The 20910-nt window shown below is 37.5% G+C and overlaps 1 protein-coding gene across 50 annotated transcripts in view; it reads right to left on the bottom strand.

Annotated features, from left to right (window-relative positions):
• Positions 1–20910, bottom strand: part of runx1t1 (RUNX1 partner transcriptional co-repressor 1) — a 233066-nt gene that overhangs the window by 28297 nt on the left and 183859 nt on the right. For all 50 annotated transcript variants that reach the window (XM_073931144.1, XM_073931165.1, XM_073931161.1 and 47 more), the window contains 2 exon segments: positions 5862–5999; positions 2082–2323 (listed from right to left, as the gene is read on the bottom strand). In XM_073931144.1, the coding sequence (XP_073787245.1) occupies positions 2082–2323; positions 5862–5999 (380 nt within the window).

Genomic DNA, 20910 nt, shown 5'->3' with positions numbered 1-20910 from the left:
GAAAACTTTTTTAGAAGATATAAGCCACTGTACGCTTCTCCATTTTAGTTTTTTATTTCATACTGCAACAACCATCTAAGCAAAACCCATTATCGGAACAGAAACTGGACTGGCATTCAAAAACGGGAGAGATTGTGTAGTTTAGGCTAAATAAATTAATGAAGAAGTCTGATATACAGTATATCACCAAAATTCATTCCCGCCATGGCTACATTACAGCTTCTCATTCAAAACATTTAGTCGTTGTTTTAATTTTTTTATACTGGGTTATAATCACTCCAAAACATATTAAAAGGTAAGTAAATTATAACAGAGCAAACTTTTCTGTAATCATAGTAGTGCTGTGCAGTGTTTGTTTAACCCTTTAAGGTGACATGCTGACTGACTGACTGACAGGTGTGTGATGCGTGAAGTCAGCAAACACGACGTAGCTTTCAGTTATATTGAACACATAATTATACTTTATGTATAAATAAAGGTCTATGGTTCTGCAAACAAGGACTTTATCTTGCTGGAGTTTAAGGCCGTTTCACTTATCTTCAGGATGCATCAATGCCATGTACTGTAGGTCTATTGGAGACATTCATAAATATTCCTAGCAAAGTCAAATAAATGTTAGAGACATCCTCATTCAGTAAATGACCGCGGTAAAATAAGTTTGACGTTTGACATTCATTAGACATTTGGTTTCAAACAGTTTCAATTATCTGCTCCTTTTCGCATGCTCGTATTACATAAATGTGATCTCGACATGTAATACCACGCTAGGTCTGTGCGATTTGGGAAAAATTTCTAATTGTGATTTTAATTGTGAACAGATATTGCGATTTCGATTTGAATTGTGATTTAATTTTGTAGTCAAGACTGAGCTCAATAATCTGGATCGTAGCTTCTTACTGCTAAAATGCAGTGAGTGTTAGTTAAACAGGAACTGTACAGATATTAACTCCAACATTTATTCAAACTGTTTTAAAATATTCATAATTGAAACACCCCTTTTTTTCTCCAGAGCAAACAGTAAACAAATAAAATGACATTATATCAAATTAGGGAGATAACAATTATGAAAATACAGAACACTCAGCAAAACTAACATTGCTTTCTGTAGCCTATATTGTCTAAAAACTAAATAATTATCGCAGATGCTACAAAAATATCACAACATTCAACGTCCAACTTTATTACTGCAAAATGGCAAAATTATGTGTGAGGTGGAAGTGTATATCTCCTTTCCAGCATTTGGATGAGGTTTTTAAATCCCTCTTTGTTCACTGCAATAAAAGGCACCGTGTCTTTAGCGAGGTCTTTAACTTTGCTGTTGCTAGATTGAGCATCACAAGCAAAACTTTTAGTTAATTTTTAGCAAGATGCTCCTCAAATAGCCGGCTAGGGTGCTTTTTTAGGTGCTGGTTGTTGTATTTCCTTGGGCTGTGGCAACAATTCTGTGACAGCTCTTACAAATGACCTGATTTTGTTCAGTATCTATGACTTCGAAACCAAGATATTCCCATATTATCAATGTAATGTTTTTCTTTGATATTACTTCATCTATGAATGCTTTTGAAGCAGCAGACGCCATCATCTTACTTGTTCAAACTTTACTGTTTGTTTGTTTTATTGTGGGCATTCTGCATAGTTAAGTTCAATCAAAATTGTGCATAACGAAAGCGCGCTCATTCAATTAGCTAGTAAGACTTGTCACACACACATTTGCTCTGGGTGGTGGAAATTAAATAATATAGATTTCATATCGTAGCCTCTTGCAATTAGCTAATCTCATTGTTTCTAACCACAATTATGATTCGATTTTGATTAAACGCACAGCCCTATACCACACACACGGCATTTGTCATTGAAATAACACCACAGGTAGTTGTAGATCTGTGTAAAAGGCCTGCAATCACAGCTGGAAAAAAAATCCTAGAGGAAACACTGTAGACTGCTAATTTACATGAAGACATTTTGATAAAGATAAAACAAATGCTGAATAAACGGTTTTCAATCATAAATTAGGCTGGGTCAATTTTGATTTTATACCCACATCAGTCACCAACAGATCTGATTTGCGACTACAAACTTACCACAAGTCCTAAGACCAGCGTGCGAACTCGTTCTCCTATCTCAGGCGAGATGTCATTGCCGAACTGCTGTAGTGTTGTGAGGAAGCGTTTGAGCTTGCTCAGCTGCCTTGCTCCACAGGCCGGTGGCAGCTGTTGATTGGCCAGCGAGGATGAAGATGATGACGAAGGCCCATTGCTGAAGCCATTGGGTGGAGATGGAGCTCCATTTAGTGCAGTGGGAGAGTGACTGGTGCCATTCGTTACTGGAAAACAGAACGATGATTATTTCCACACACCACAAAGAGAACGCTGGCATCTATTTTTAACTGGAGCGCAGTGAATGATTCTAAACCCTAAAGATTCGTATTAAACACTGCCAGGAACGTTCCTCAAAAGGAAAGCTTTGTCAAAAATGACTGACAGCGCTTGAATGAGGCTCTTATGACAGTGGAGCATTTGTTTTGAATCAGCCACAGCAGCTCTGAGAAGGAAGCTGTGCGTTCCTGCATCCATACATCAGACACATTAAGTCCAGAGGAGGAGAATACATGTGGTCGAGTGCCCCCCGCGCCACGATGAGAAACATACGCAGCGGAGGGATGCAGCTTGGAATCAACGTCTCTCTAATGAGATTAGGCTGCGTGATAGCCTCGTTTGCCTGGCCTCCCTCCAACAGAACCGAAACGAGATACTTGAGCTGCATCTGGTAACAATTACATGGAGGGGAAATCAAAGCGCTTGCTTTGTTAAACCTTCAGAATGTATAATTAGAGTCTGCCTTTAAAAAGGCTCCGGATTGCTTCAGACCCGGCTTTGCTTTTTGTCTCTCTTTTTTCATAAGCGCTAATTGCAGAGTCCAACTGATCTGTTTTTAGGGATGTAACATCAGAGAGAGGAATGCGTTACTGCTGTTGACAGCACACCACTGCTCAATTACTCTGACATGGTGCTGGGAGGCTGCAGCACGGACGGCTTTGATAGCGAGCCACTCCAGAGTTCCCCTGAGCTGGCATGTGTGATGCTCTTTGTGGCATCAGCCAGCGGGCAGAGGCAAAAATCTGCAGGTCAGAAGACGAGGGGAACTCATGTCGGCTGTAATGAGGCGAGTGCAAAACCACATATTCTTTCAATTTCAAAGCTGACTGATTATCGGAGTGATTAGTCAAGCAGCTGGCCTTAAAGCCCTGGATAATTTTACTGCTTTACTTTTGAATAGTTTGATCCTTCTCTGTTCGGATTTTCTAATGTTTCAATGTTTGTGTTTTGTTCCTAGATGTTTGTACCATATGCCACTTGGTTTTTTATGTAATCTAGAGCATCAGAAAGGACCTTCATCAACGTACATTATTTGAAATATTAGTTTTGATCTTTAAAGCTGCATTGACATTTCTGAAATGTACATGTCCCGAGGATATATTTTAAAAAATCCACACAAAACAGTAAAAGTAACGTTTTTAACTAAACTAAAAACTTAAAAACAAACCTAATGTATATGATTGGAAATTTAACAAGAAAGTGCAAAATTTCAGCAATATTTTAGCACTGCTCAAATTAGATCTGAAATAAATACCCATATTATTTTCCATCCTCAATGCATAACTTTAGGGACACAGACAGAACAGATTTATTATTAGTTTGTTTCTATAAGCACATCTCTTTTAAATTGACATTGCTAAATATTTAGTTTTGCTGCTACTGCACATGTATTGCAATTTGAAAGCAATTTCAAGAGATGATTTGAATAAAACTATTGGAAAAGAATTCATTATTTTAGAATGGCTGGAAAGCTTTTGTCAGGCGGTGTGTCTGAATAAAATTTAATAAACACCTTTCAAGAACAAATAAATACAATTCAACTTGAATGCAACTTGCCTGAAATGTTTACACAGTAACATGCCTTAAAAAGACATAAAAATGACAATCATTCACTCCATTATATTTAAACTTTGCAATTAATTCACAAATTAATTGCATTTCAAACTGTGGTGCCTGGTTGATTATGATTCCTGTGCTGCACACATTGATGTTGAAATTGTACATTATGCAGCCTTTTTTAATAATAACTTATTTATACTTTGAATGCAGAAAACGTATGCATCAATATAATGTATGCACTCAATATTAAAATCTGTTTACTGTATTTGTTTCAAATCTTATTGACTTTCTTTCCTCTGTTAAACACAAAGTAAAACATTTTGAAGAAATCTGAAAACATTGACTTCCACAGCATTTGTTTTTTCCTACTATTTGAGTTAATGATAACAGGTTTTCAGCTTACTTCAAAGGTTTGAAACCACTTGAGGTTGAGAAAACAGTGAGTAAATGTTCATTTGTGGGTGAACTATCTCTTTAAGGGGCAGCACAGTGGCTTAGTTATTAGCACTGTTGCCTCACAACAAGAAGGTCGCTGGTTCGAGTCCCGACTGGGCCAGTTGGCCTTTCTGTGTGGCGTTTGCATGTTCTCCCCGTGTTCATTTGGGTTTCCTCTGGGTGTTCCGGTTTACCCCACATTCCAAAGACATGCGTTATAAGTGAATTGGATAAACTAAATTGGCTGTGGTGTATGTGTATGTGAGAATGTATGGGTGTTTCCAAGTACTGGGTTGCAGCTGGAAGGGCAAGGCGCTTACAAATAAAATGTCTTACAAGGCGCTTTAAATAAAATGTATTATTATTATTATTATTATTTGTATTAAATATGCTGGATAAGTTGGAGGTTTAATCCATTGTGAGGACTTCTGATGAATAAAGGGACTAAGCCGAAGGAAAATGAAGAAATAAGTATCCCTTTAAAGGTTTACTACACTGCTAAGTGTGATTAGTTAAATTTTAGTTTAATAAAGTGAGTAAACTCGTTACCTTAAAACTATTAAGTAAATAAACTTTGAGCATAATTATAAAAATAAGTTGAGTCAACAAGCTTTTAAAAAAAGTGAGTAAATAGCAGTTGGTTTACTCCCTTTTTAATCTGTATTAATATTCTGTATGCTCTTGGACTAATTTCATATATTTATGAAATAAAAATATTTAGTGCGATGCAATTGTTTTTTAAAAAAAGCCCAGAGTGTCTTCTTTCCAAAGATATATGAACTGTGAATGCAGACCAAATCATTCAGCAACTGTTAAGGTTTTAGTTTGGGAAGGATGTTTTTTAGAAAATGCCTCTGTTGGTGAGGGAGAGAAGGACAACGATATATAGCCTTGGAAAACCTTTTACAGAAAACTCATCTTGCATGCTATCTTCATCAAATTTAAAATGTAAGCTCACGAGACACTTGGCTTTCAATGCATATTTGTTTTAGGTCATTAATGTTTTCCAGTTTTTGTATATGGAAAAACAAATATTGAACACAATCTCATTTTTTTTCTCATTACTTCATAATGTATAACCTTTCATATTTTTTTAGCATAACTTTCTAGATGAACCAAAGTAAAGCTCAAAATGTCTTCTTTCCAATGATAGCTAATTTTTGTTTGCAACTCACTGGGGTCAAGCACTGTTACTATTTAAAGTTAGGTAGGTATAAATCCCCAAAAGTGAGTGCTGGCTAACAGTAAAGTAACCATTAGCTATTCATTCATTAAATTCCGTTGGCTTAGTCCCTTATTTAGCAGGGGCCGCCACAGGGAAATGAACCACCAACTATTCCAACAAATGTTTTAGGCAGCGGATGCTCTTCCAGCTGCAACCCAGTACTAGGAAACGAATTGCTATACACTGAATGAAAATATTTGAACACTTCCTACTCTGTGCTATTCAAACGCATTGTTCTTCTGCAGAGGGATAGGCCGAATACTCACATGCTGTGGGGGTGAAGGAGCTGGTCCTGGGAGCTCCCTGTGTGGTGGGGGGAGGAGGCATGGTGGGCGGAGTTAACCTGGACTGTGTTTTCACATCAGCAGGTGAGTCGGGCATGGTGGAGCGCTTCTCAGTGCGATCTGCAGAAGAAAAAGTAGAACAGTTCTTGTGAGACCTCAGTGATATCCCAACAGCTGCCTCTCCACAGCACCTGAGCTCTGGTAAGACATACACACATAGCTGCATACGCGGCGCACGCCTTTAGAGAGTTCATAGATAGTAACACCAGTCAAATTCCAGCTGTCATCCCTATTTCCCAAATGATCAAAGACACCAGCAATACTCTCATTAAAACGTTTCAGAAATCTGGAGGAACCCCACAGAGATCGCCGACATCTCCAACACACATGTAATGTCTAAAGTACCCCGTTCCTCTAAATTAGAAAGTCAGTCAACCCATTTTACACTTGATTATGGTTAACAATAACAATGATGGATGATTTCCACTGTACATATGCTTGCATGTAAATAAAGCGTGCTATCACTGTGCTTCAATGTTGCTTTCTCAACTAAAAACATAGAAGATTTAGTCGACTAAAACTAGACTAAAACTAAAACGATTCAGAAGATGAAAATATGACTAAAACTAAAATAGAATTTGAGTCAAAAGTCTACGACTAAAACTAAATCAAAATTCGCTGTCAAAATTAACATTGGAGTGTACATGGTGCAAATTCTGATGGGAAGATTGCATGTCCACGTACATGTCACAAGTAATTTAATGTGAAAATCGTTCAGACACAGTGATATACGACACTATTTTATGACCCTGGGAATTCTGAAGCAATTGCATGAAATTTCATGCCAAAAACATGGACAGAGGAAAACATTGCTTTCAGAGCCTCTCTCTCATAACATTACACATCATGCTGCATACAGAACACACACCTCATGTATCCAAGCTGACATCTTCTGAACTTTTTTCAAATGTAAAAATGGGAGCTTATAAGCCACTCGGCTTCAGTTCCTCTTACATGTTACAAGCCGCAACCAAATAAGCATCAACGATTACCATGCGACTTCTCTCAGTGGGGAAAAAAATAATGTGTATGAGCTTGTACAACATCAAAAACAGCACCTTGTACATTCACCTTAAGAGCTTAGTCATCTACAGTATGACTCCCAATATTATCCATTTCGCTCTTAAAGCTTGAAATGCTATTGTTAACTATAACTATTAAAAACTGCTTGTTTATCAAATGAAAATTATTATTGAATTGAAATATTTATTATCTGTACTATCTTTAAAGCTTTAGAAATTTTGCCAAATCGAATGACATTGGCTTAGGTGTTAAATGTTAGAAATTAATTTAACCCAACACTAATATACAAACAAAAGCTAAATAGAAACTGAAATTTTTTAATAAATAAATAAATAAATAAATAAATAAATATATATATATAAATATATATATATATATATATATATATATATATATATATATATATATATATATATATATATACATACAAACAAAGAAGCAGGCACCGTCATAAGCAGCAAAAATTCTATTAAAAATACTTGGGTAAAATTAATTTCCATATTTTAAAGACATAGTGTGGAAAAATATAATATAATGCAGTGCTTCTTGTTTGGTCTGAAACCCACTTTATATCGTATCTCGGCCAGGCAGTGAAGCTCGCTGTTTTTAAAGAAATAAGATCTTAAACATGACTATTTTGTATGGAAAAATAAATATTTCTATTTAATAATAATTTAAACATTAATTAAAACTAGGAACACAGTTTTTTAAAAATAATAATGCATTCCGCATTTGAACATAGAACGTTGAAAACCCTTGATACAAAGTAAATCAAAAACCTTTTTTTTTCAGGTCATGTGCATGCTTTTTCTGCTTCAAAATCCTTGATATGACAGCACACAACATGACATCTAGATAATGTTTACTCCAGAAGGTCATGTCTAATGATGGGTCACAGTGGCCTTTAGCTGCAGTAACGATGAACCTTAAAAGCCTGCTCACCTTTCAGACTTATCAGTGAGGTTGCTCTGATAAGATACTAGAATAGAAAATACTTGCCGATACTACAAAAATTCTGGCATTGGTATCAGCGAGTATTTAAATCCATAACCGATCTGATACCAATCTTTTTTTTTAAATGAGACTTATGCTTGTTAGCTTTGCTTAACACTGCAAACCTAGAGTCAGTCCCTCTCCCCTGAAGTTGTGCCACAACAATCATTGTTAGAGCAGCAAAAAAGAAGACGGAAGCACACCATTTTATTTTTAAAATGTTTCTGAATTTTAAGTTTCAAAGAGGTTATTTTCTCATCTTATTCATATTTTTTAAAGTATATCTTTATACTCTAATTTTTTATACATTTACTCTGTAATACTTGAATTGATTTCTTTTCAGTTTATGGTGTTTGAACTTTATGGCAGCTGAACTTGTTTCAGTAAAGTACAATAAATAATACTACAGCTGAATGTCTGATGATGAAAATACTCTGCTTCACTGTATTTATTTGTTTTATTAATTATGTTTTATTAATAACTATAAAGTACATCGTAAATGAATTTCTGTCAATTTATACAGGGCACAACTGTTTTTCCAGATACACACTTGGGTATCGATTCAGTAGTTGGTAGCTCAGGTATCGGAATAGATATTGGGAGGGAAAAAGAGTATCGGAACATCTCTACTTATCAGTCTTATTTGATCTGTTTTACAAATATGATGGTCTCTAGTAACCCAGCAGCGTTCTCAATCTCTGTTTCTTACATATAGACAGACGTGGTGTACCAGCTGTGGGAACATTATGTGTCAGGGCAAGCAGCCGCCCTGTGTCTGGGATATGTAGCCTGACTTTCTGATTACAACTGTCTTAGGTGCCCCTTTGACTCTGATAACAGCAGGGGCTCTTGTCTTTCCCCTTCTCTTTCTCACCATTGTATTTTCAGCTTGTTTCATAATGGCTGCAAACCACCCTTCAAAGCTAGGGATATCAGCTACTGTCTTGCAGGCCATGTGTGCAATGCAGAATGATCTAAAATGAGAGTTGAATCCTCTTAGACAAGCCGTAGTCTGAACAGGAAAGCAGAAGAGATAAAAAAGGTGGGAATTTCAGCTCCATATGGCTCCCATTCCCCAGGCATCTCTGCGACTGTATATGTGGGAACCAGATTCTAAACATATGCGTCTGTGTAGGCTTAATCTGCCCCATACTTGCTCCCCATGCACTTTCAATCCTTTCCTCAATTGATAACAGTCACCGTGCTGAAAACAAAAGCTTATATATTACACAGGCAAGAATACATCTTTCTCAGCCTCGGCTAGACATTTACCGATAAAAGAAATGACAGAAAATCAGCAGGGGTCTTCAGTTTCACGCCTACACCGGTGCAGATTAACCATTCTGCATACGCAAAATAAATAAATAAATAAATATGTTTTTTTTTTAAATAGCAAATAAAATAAACAATGAAGAGATGATGGACTGGCTAATGTGAAAAAGCAATGCAGGTAATGTCAATGTGACATATAATTATTTTTAATAAGGCATCTCTGTATTTGGTCTATAATATTCATTCAAAACCATAATGATAGAAAAGAAAGATTCCTGAGTCGGTGAAAGGGACGAGGCAAAGCAAAAGTGACTCGATTCAACATTAAAATCTCAGTATGGGGCCGGTTATTACCTTGAAATGTTAACAACGTGACAAGTCCAGGCACTATAATTCACAAGAACCGCAGCACAAGCCTGAAATGAATAAAATAGCCCAAGCACTAGTGCGAAAGCTATTCTGAACCAGTGTGCCTGTCAGATTGTTATAATTGGAAAATACCATATAAAATTGTGAAAAAAATTATACTAATTAACCAGGACATGATAAAATCTACTGGAAAGGATTTTATTCAGCTTTGGTCATAGACGCAGTTCATAAAAAGTAGCTTGTGGATCTAGATGTTTAATTGAGCAGACCCCTTGGTTTTTCACGATTCCATGATTGCTGAACATGACGTCATATTGACATCGTACTCCAATGTACCCCAACGTTGTGGGGACATCGGATTTGGTTTGGAAATGGAAATCTGGTTGACGTCAGAACCCAAAGTCAGGCCAACGTCCAACCTTAAATGAGCCAAAAATTAACCAAATATCAACGTCTAATCATGTTTTAACTTGTGGACATTCTGTGGATAATACCACTGTGACATCTTTCAGGCATTGAATTTTGGACACTCTTCAACACAACCTAAAATAAACCAAATATCAACGTAATTTGATGTTGTTATTGAACGTCAAAATAACGCTGTCCTTAGACGCTGGCTAGACATTGAATTTTGGTCACCTGACGTCATGACCTAAATCTAACCTAATATTAACATCTTATGATGTTGGGTCCCTGCTGGGTTGGTTCAAGGATGAATGATTTTGTTTAACTCTTTTCCTGCAGTTAACGAGAGAAAAACAGACAAGTGCCATTAGGTTTTACATTATCTGTGTTTTAGGTGTATTACAGTAGGCGAAGCCCTAACTCATGTCCTATGTGTGACATGATGTCAGATGCTCCGGGCAGTGAAATCTGAGCAAGAAAAAGTAAAATTGTGAATAATCATATGAGTTATTTAACCTTCCTTTGGCTTAATCCCTACAGTTTTAGATCTTGTCTTGACAAGAGACCAAAATAAAGATGCTTTCTTTTTATGATTTGTGTCATTGTCATTGTGTCAGATTGCACACCTAACATAGTAGGCCAGTGTTTCTTAACCATGTTCCTGGAGAACCACCAACACTGCATGTTTTGGATGTCTCGATTATCTGTTACACCCGATACAGGTATTTCAGTCTCTGCTAATGAGCTGATGATCTGAATCAGGTAGGTTTGGTTAAGGAGACACAGAAAATGTGCAGAGCTGGTGGTCCTCCAGGAACGTGGTTGAGAAACACTGTAGTAGGATACCTAATATGATAAATAAGACTATATATATATATATATATATATATATATATATATATATATATATATATATATATATATATATCGTCACTTTGGAATTATAAGGTTCTATCTGCATTCTGAAAGATTTTGAGATAATGAGCTTCAAAGTTTTTGCATTCCATAGCAAACAGTATGTGTGTAACATTTGTTTTTTAATTAAAAAGTCTTAAAATGTAAACAACTTATAAAAAAAAAAAACATCCCATTATTTAAATAAGTTTGACATCCAGTGGTTGAAGCTCAATTTTGACAAAAATGTCAGATAGAACCTTATAATTCTAAGGTGAAAAAAAAAAAAAAAAAAAAAAAAAAAAAAAAATATATATATATATATATATATATATATATATATATATATATATATATATATATATATATATATATATAAAATCGCAAAATTGTTACATTTCTGAGAATAATCATCACAAAATCAATAATTTCAAAGGCAAAAAAATCACAAAAGAATCATAAAAAAACTAGGGGGTCTGATTGAGGATTAACATCTGGGTAAAAGCTAGAATTGGACTGGGAATCAGGAAAAGAGTATCAACCCCAAGGGATCCAAACTTCATCGCTTCTTACCTGTTGTACAGAAATGGGTGATAGGAAATACTGTATATTATAGGCTGTAATTTTTGTGCACGTCAACATGTGCATTTTATGACATCCATGCTAAGATTCTGACCTTCTGAAAACACTGAAAAAGGAAAAAGTGGTGTGAATGTGGAATGTCCTCCATTAGAATCTGTCAGCACAACATATCCATTATGTTTCATATTTCCTTTTGCTGTAATATTACACAGCAGACAACTTAAAAGCTTTGCACTTCCATAGTGTACGTCATCCTGTGATCGAAAGAAGTAATAATCACCATAATACATCTCACTTTTATACTGGTTGGATAGATGAATTCCACACAAAGTGCAATCAGTGACGGTAAAGCTCCATTTGAAGAAAATATATATAAAAAATACCATAATATAATCTCACTATTTTCGCCATGCTAAAAGTGTTGAAATGAAAATGACTTCATACATGTCATGGAGTGCAGGGTACATTTTTATACACTTTACCTAATATTGGTCAAAGAAAAAGAAGAATTGCCAAAGAAACTGCACTCTACAAGAGCAGCATTAAACCCTCCTAAAAGTGGCAGACTGCACAAATATGTTTTGGAGAAAAAAAGGAGATAACTCAATTCAAATGAGCTCCCTCGTGGAGAGGAAAAGAAGCAATTTTGCATTTTAAACAGGCTCAAAAACATACCAGAGTGCACATCCATCCTGCCCTGATTTCATAAAGTTAATCTGCGCAGAGTTAACGCACAGTGCATTTGTTTGGCAGTTACCTTGCCTTTCACAGATGAATATTAGGCGGGCCACCATGGATATTGATGCAGCAAGAGATTTAATGTGGCTCCCAGGAAGGACGATGAAGTGCTTTCCATTTTCCTGTTCGGCAAGGTCTTTTATTGCTTTTCAAAAGAGCTCTCGAGTAATATGGATCGCCATTAAATGGCACGCCAAACTGAGCATTATAAAACGCAAACCCGCTCATCTTCACCCGATGTCTGGTCATTTTTCACGACTCGACAGTGCCAGTGAATCTGTTGCTACTCTCCTTATTTACTAGTGCTTATATTCCAAATTTGCATGCAACAACACATACAAGAAGTCAAAGAGGACTAGCAAATTTTCACACTATTTTCAAGAAACCACTATTAAAGACCCGCACGATTTGGTGCAGAGTTGAGTCACATCCTTCAGGGTCAGCCAGTTTGCCTCCATGATCTAAACAGACAGCAGTGCATGCTATTTCTACATGCTTCTAAGAAAGTGGGGGGGGAAATGTAATGCACAATGTAATGGTGACTCAAATGTTCTTCTGAAAACAGAATAATTACAATATAAAACAACAAACCAGATGGATAAAGGAATTTCTGGTCTAAAATATGATAAGCTTTAAAGGTGCAGTATGGAAGTTTGACACCCAGTGGTTGAACTAGGTGTTCTGGATCAAAAACAAATGCAAGCGCATATTGCCAGATTGAGGAGCGAGTCTGTTGATCGAGCCTAAAGGCTGATTTAAGTTGTGTTCTAAAGAAAAGCAATGACACGTGATAGAAAGAATATTTTCCATATTTAAAGGAGTTTTTGTTCTAACCAACTCCACAAATTGATATACTAGAAATGGCTTCAATTTCTTGCAGCTGAACAACAGAAAACTGACAATGATCACCTCAGGTAAACCTCATGTTCTTTATTCAGTGTTAAATGCTGGCATTGTGAGTTTGAATGCCAGTTTACAGGACATTTATTGCCATACAACTGAAAGCAGCAGCAGATAGTTTCACCTCAGATCTTGAAAATAAAATAAACGTTTTGAAATTTAACTTTAGAACTGTGAAATTTTGCCAACCGACACATATCAGGGATTCAGCATGTTCATTTAACAATGTCCAAGATGTTTAATATGTATTGATTTAATTATAAACCTTACCATTTCATTGGAGTGCAGTGAGTGCACTATTCAGTGCTTCTGAATGACTGTATTTAAATTTCTATCTGTTTTTTGTCAAGTGCAAACAGCCCAACTGCTTAACACAGCAAATCTTGTCAAGTAGTGTGTTGTTAGGACAGGCGATTACAATGTAACCATCTCGCCTAATGTTTACGTTCATAATATTTATATTATTTGCTTATTAATAACCTCACGTGGAACTCTGAATCTGCATCTCACTTTGGAGTCTACTACTGTCCACCGGAGGTCGCATTTCAGTCATGGGCGAGAGCCTGTGAGAGCCTTTCTGAATGAATCCTTGAAATATTCGGTTTTCTTTTTTAAACTGGCATTGGGCGGGTTAAAAGAACCCAAAAAAAGACAGATGTTCCGGCACGGAAAGCACATTTTCAAAGCAGATTATCTGACTCCAGCATTGTTTTTCAGATAAACAACAATGTTTACTTCACATGTTTCTTAAATATCTGCACATATTATGGTATTTTTTATGCTTTAGAAGAGTCAAAAACTTACATACAGCACCTTTAATCTAATGTAATGGCATTTGTATACTAGCTATCAACAGCCGAACTTAAATATATATATAGTATTTCTATCCATCAGTTTAGTCTATTCTTCATATACATGCAATCTGTGTTAGATCTTTCCCTCTGATAACGTGAGCAAAAAAAAAAAAAAAAAAAAAAAAAAAATTCGCAGACTGTTTGTATGTTTGGCACACATTGCTCGACTTACATCTCTCTTACATCACTCACTGCATTAATGGTAATGTTCAGCTCATTTCAGTGCGGGTAAAACAGCCATCTGTGTACGGATGCTGTACATGAGGAAAAAGAAGGTCACGAAGCATCTCATTCACATTCTTCTGGTGTATTAGAAACCCTATATGATGCTTAAGCAGCCCTCCCCATGTGCCACTGTGCTAAGAATTTAAAATCACAATTACACCAGTGCGTTGCTTCTCCTGTGTCATTGTTAAAATAGTAACTACATTCATCCTCCCACACACCAGCTAAAGTTGTTTATTCACTTAGCAAGTTATAAGCTTTGTGAAACCTAATCTGCGGTGATGATTCAGCCATATATTTCTGTAGTGCCTGCAGCAATGCAGAAATACACAGTGTGCAGGAAGTTCAGGAAGCGTTTCTCCCCATAGGAACGTTGTTTTTGCTCCTCAGAGAAAACCTGTGGCCAGTAACGTGAAGCATGACATGCCAAAGCCACAGGAAGCCAATCAGCTGCATGCTAATGCCAACAAGATGGCTGCATTTAGCAGCCTTTCGCTCGTCAAATTGGGGTCGCAAGGTGAGCAAGACAAAGATAGAGAGCACCTTTCATGGAAGAAGTCTCGCGGGATAGATAGTGGTGTGAAAGAGATGACGAAGGTGCCATTACAACCAGCTGCTGCGCTTCAGATCTGCCTTGCATTAAAGATGAAGAAGAGAGAGGGAGAGCATCGACTCTGCGAATAATTGGAATTCAGATGCCGTCTCAGGTATCCGAGGCCGAGGGTGAACTGGGAGTGTGCGTTGCGTCGGTATGAATACATTATGAACTTGTGCACGCTGATGCACCATGCAATCATCTCCGCCAGATGGAACGGCGCACAGAGCGTGGCCCATCAAACCCTGCCGGCTTGTCAAAGAAGATGTATGGATTCCCCCGCCCTCCTAGAACTCATTCCCAACACTTATTCCGCTCATTCTCCCTGCAACAAAGCCTGTCCCTTTGGATCTCTATCTTTCTCGTTCCCTTTCTCCCTGAGCCCTCACTTTTCGAGGCTTCTCCCCAGGCGCAGTTGTTTTCCCGAGCCCCACTTGGCCGGCGCCAGGTGGTGTGCCAACGTTCCATTCCATCCCATCAAATGACGTGTGCTGAAGGGACCCGCATCAGTCTGTGCTCGCTCAAGAGTTACCAACCCACCCAACCGCCAACTGCAGCAACCTGTGCACTTCGATATTTAAAGAGATTGCACTTCTCCGCCAGGCTCTTTCCTCAGCACACCCAACCGAGATGTTATTTCTGGATTAAAACAGATGTATGAATCATTCCACCTCTTAAACGCACAGTAAATGCCATCATCGGTTACCGGTGGCAGCAACCTTTAAAAGAAAGTGATTTCACACTATAGCTATCCCAGTTTGAAGCCAGTCGTGCCAACTTAAGTGGACACTGACGAGTGGGCACTGTTAGTTTTACAGTGTGGCTATAATGTGAGATAATGCGTTCCTACAGCAGTTCTGCAGTAAATACGAAGGGCTGGGAGCCATCTGCTGATCCATTTCAAAATATGGTCTTGCGTCCAAGGAAGAAAGAAAAAGAAAGGGACTGACCAATAAAACAGATGCAGCATTTATAGTGAAAGTCACTCTTCTTTCCTTCGTCCTCTTCTTCAAAATGGATTTATCTTAACGTCTGTTTTAACCATCTGTTGAAATAAGGCCCCATTGGCATGAAGCGCAGAGGAAGAAAACAAGTGTAGAGGAGCAATAAAAGTGATTCACGGTTGCCGTTACGCATCCGTTGAAATCGCAGAGATTTGTGCATTATCTTGTTGCCAGACTTAAAGAAAAAAAGAGGAAAAGGATAAATCCTTTAAGGCTGTGAGAGTGTAGGACCTCACAGGGGAACTCGCATAAAAAACACTTGTAATCTCCACTTGAGCCTCATCTACAAACAGACGATCACAACTGACGTGGGAACAATGGAGGTTTTGCAATTACACTAGGAGCACAACTGCAATTTCCAGCATCTTTTGAACAAACGGTAAATAATTATTTACTTACTTCTTATCTAGAGAGGCAGAATTAAAGCATTTTTCAATAAAAGGCCTTTCATACTGAGATTAGTGCTCTCAAACGCTAGTATGAAGCTCGTCCAACTCTCAAGTCAATGACTCACTCAGCTTCCTGGCATGAGCAGATGCCAGCTGAAAAGTGGGGAGAAAGAGAGAGAGAAACAGAGAAAGACGGCACACGCAATATGGCTCAGCACCTAGACACATGGCTTTAACTGGCTATCCACCAACACTGCTGTGTTTTTCACTGTGTCCCTCATTAGCAGCGTGTAGGTTAAAGTCACACACGTCCTCGTGGGAGCCGCGCTTGGTCCACGAGCAACACTCTGTCATTGAAGAAAGTTTGTTTGGTGAAAACAACATCACATAAACAGAATGTCACATGGCCAGAAGAAAATAGACATTCAAAACTTGTGATAGACGTATTATATTGACCAGAATGTGGCTAATTTAAGATTAAAACTGTGTATGGCAGACATTAGTAGGTCTTTCCCTTGTGTCTGTTCTAGAATCATCCTAGTCAACAAACTTGTGAATTGCTGCTCATAAAATGTCATGGAGCTTAAGTAGCTTGTGACTTTCTAGGTATTATCACTTTCTAGGTATTATCATTGATCCCAAGACAAAGCCTAACAATCTTCAAGAGCTTCAGACTACATTCCATTTATGTCTCTGTGCTATATTTGTCAAGACACCAAATACTCCAATGAAAAACCTGATCTAATTTAGCCTCTTGAGAATAATATTGTAAACATTTATAGACTTTGGATTCTTGGTTTAAAGGAATTAGAAGGAACCCACTTTATATTAAGTGTGCTTAACTACTATGTCCTTACATCAAAATATAAATACAATGTATACTGTGTACATAATGTATTGCAGAACACTTCTGGTGTTCTTGAGGTGGGATACAGGTTGGGTTAGGGACAGGTTTGGTGGTATGGATACTGGAGGTTTAAGTGTGGCTTAAGGTTTAAGGGATGGTCAACAGTGTAATTGCAAATCTAGTTACATAAATTAATTACTTATCTAATTACATGCATGTATTTAATCAAATATAAATACAATGTAAATTTAGACAATATTGTTACAAATTATTAATTTCAGTGTAAGAACAGTGTAAGAATGTCTACTAGATATTAAGGAGATCTCATTTGTGACCTTTCTTTGGGAAAAAAGATGGCAATGAAAATTCTAGACACATTTTAATTCTAAATTATTGGTCTTTATTACTTTTTATTATTAATTTGAATAATTTTGCCATATTATATATCAATTATTAAGTCATAAATAAATCTCAATTTCAGTTGTAAAGTAAGTCATATTGTATTTGCTGCACTGTAAAACCCAAAAGGTTAAGGTAACTCAAACCGTTTGAGGAAACTTGTTGCAACAAACCATTTAAGTTCAAAAACTAGTCCTAACGAGTACTGTGAACTTAATCCACTTGAGTAAATGAAGCAAATTGACCACAGTCAAACCCAATAAATGAACAGAACTCAAACCAACTGAGTACTGTAAAACTCATTAAGTTAAGGCAACTCAAATAGCTTGAGGAAACCGATTGCTACAATCAATTTAAGTAAAAAAATACTAACCTATATTTCACGAGTACACACTTGCATTCGTTTAAGTATAAAGCATATTTGGCGTGCTGTCTGGGGGAGAGGGCTCTGAGCTCGAGGAGACACCCCAACTCGAGCTATTCCCCTTATCAGGAAACAAAGAGGAGTTGGGATTCGAGCGAAGTATCTAGCCCAGCTCCAGAACGCTCCCCCTGGGAATGCAATGCAAGAGGTGAGGTGACGAGGTGGTGGAGGGACACTAAAGTCGTGAGATGCTGCAGGTAAGACAGCTTTGGTATATATAGGGGTTGTCCAAGAACTGATTTGATGATGGGATAATTGTCAATGACATATTCAATACTGAAACTTCTGCGCATGCTCCTACTGAAATTTGTTTACAAAACATCACTAGTACTGTCAACTTACTCCATTTAAGTTGAAGTAATAAGGTATTTATTTAACTCAATACCTTCAACGCTGAGTTCAAAACTCTTTTCAAATGAGTAGAATTAGCTTTTAGTAAATTTTGGGTTAACTACACTCATTTCATTTGTTAAAGTTGACTATTGGGTTGTACAGTGTGTGTAACTGAAAAACATAATTGAACATAACAATCTGTAAACATCTAAAAAGACTGGTTGTGACCATATAATTTAAACGAACGGTGTAAAATTATATTCGAAACCCCCAAAACACATAGTTTTATGTATACTAAATCATATTATGAATATCATGGCCCTCAACAACATGTAACTAAAGACAACCGTAAAGAAATCAAGACTTAAAGAGAACATCACAATGCTCCCACCGAGAGGCCTGGTGCTTCTCAGACTGATAAGGGAACACACATCAGATGTTTCATCCATATCCATATACAGCTCCTGTCCTCTCCTGCAGCTCAATCTGACTGCAATTACCTCTGCACTCTGTCATTGCCCTCAGCACCACTCAAACCTGCAAATTGCAGGCCTTTATCCACTTATTCACTTTATTCATTTCAGCCACTTATTCTCACTGGCTGTGGCAGCTACGGACGGACGTCTCTCCACGCCTGGCAACAAAAGCGCGGCGAAGTCTCTGATGCTAGGATGAGTCGAGCCCACGGCGGCGGATGCCAAATCAATTTTCGACAGATAATAAAGAGGCTCATGTTTTACATTAACAAAACGCTATTTTACTACACTCAAAAAATGCGAGCTAATAATATACTGCTCTCGCTAACTGAAAACACAGCTACGTGATAAAAGAATAACTGACATGCAGGAGGAGGAGGAGGAGGTGGGGGGAAGACGATTGCGAAGAAAAAAAAGAAAGACCCTGGCGGCAGGATGACGGTTTATTTCTGCTGGGACCTCTGTCTGCAAGTGTTTTGAAAATATCACATGACAGAAGCCATGTGTTCAAAATTAGAGTGAGTTAAGTCCACTGCACAGAAAAATATGTCGACAATTTATGAAACGCAGTCCTGGATGGAGATTTACTAAGTAGAACCAGATTCAGAAAACAACTAACCCCCACTTCCAATTACCGTGCGCACACATACACAAACTGTCTCTTTCTCTCTCTCCCTCCCTCCTCCTCCTCCCCTACATGAGACCTTAAAAATGGTTCGAGTCACATCTGGCAGGCAGGAGACGTCGGAGATGGTGGAGTATGACCTAACGTCAGGGCACTTCCACCCTGAGCAGTTTGTGTGTGCGTGTGTGTGCGCGCGATTGTGGCACTGGCCACAGTTTGCTAATGGCTTTCAGTACAAGGAACTGAGGCGTAGCTCCAGGCAATGACTGCCCCTCAACCGATTGGCTGCCATCACTGAGTGGCTTCTTAATGACTAAATACACTCTAGAGAGGCCGTCTTTAATGCTTAAACTTGGGTCAAAATCCTTGTAGCTGTACTAGCTAAAAGGACTGAGAAAGTGCATGGGAAAAATGCGCAACCAAAGACTGTCTCTTACTTTAGTTTGTTAGATTTTTGTAGTTGTTGTTGTTGTTGTTGTTTTTGCATCACCCAAGACAACAACCTTTATCTGGAAGTAAAGTAGTAACTGTGTGGATCAGAAAATAATCTTCAAAAAAAGCTGAAAATCTACAGGAGCATGGAGTCTTGTTTCCATGCTAACCACAAATTTACTGTGGATACATACTGTGCACCCCCATAATGCACATAATCATATTATGCATTCATTCATTAATTTTTCTTCAGCTTGGTCCCTTTATTTATCGTGGGTCACCACAACGGAATGAACTGCCAACTTATCCAGCATAGGTTTTACGCAGCGGATGGGAAACATCCATACACTCTCATTCACACACATACACCACGGACAAATTAGTTTATCCATTTTAGCTATACCACATATCTTTGGACTGTGGAGGAAACCGGAGCACCCGGAGGAAACCCACGCAAACACAGTGAAAACAAGCAAACACCTCACAGAAATGGGACTCAAACCAGCGACCTTGCTGTGAGGTGACAGAGCTAACCACTAAGCCACTGTGTCTCAAATAATATATTAAAAATGGAGAAAGTGTATACAAATGTATCATCATTTATTTTAAGGACAACACAAACTCTTGATTAACCAGGTAAACTCTGCTGTTATTTTGGGATTTAAGCCTGGATTTTGACTACCCAAATTTAAAAGCTTCCCAAATCCACATGCAGAGGAGTAAATGCTAAAATTTGGTATCATTTTAAAGAAACACTTTGAATTTTTATAAAACACTATTAAGAGTGTTTAAAATAACTGTATATGTAGTCTGCGTTATAATAAACACCTAAAGAAATCGGCGCTTTTTTTTATAAACTCAAATTAAAAATTTCCTGCGCATGTCTGTAATCATAGGAAAAAATAAAAAAAGTGTAAATAGCTTTTGTACAGTAGAATAAAAACCAAAGTTATGCATGTGTGCATAACATATAGATTCTACACTTTCAAACGAAACCACCCTTTAAGTCTTAAAGTGAAAGTCGATGATGTACCAGGTCCGCCGAGTTTAACTGGTTAACTAAATGATATTATTGCAACTATTGTTCTCTTTGAAGAAGTATATTATGGATACCATATTGTAAATTATGTTGCATATTGTAACATATATAGGCTTGATAGCTGTAGGAACCACGTCACAATATCATGATACT

The sequence above is a fragment of the Danio rerio genome, chromosome 19 (assembly GCF_049306965.1).
Source record: "Danio rerio strain Tuebingen ecotype United States chromosome 19, GRCz12tu, whole genome shotgun sequence".
Lineage (NCBI taxonomy): Eukaryota > Metazoa > Chordata > Actinopteri > Cypriniformes > Danionidae > Danio > Danio rerio.
This window is presented reverse-complemented; position numbering and strand designations above follow the sequence as displayed.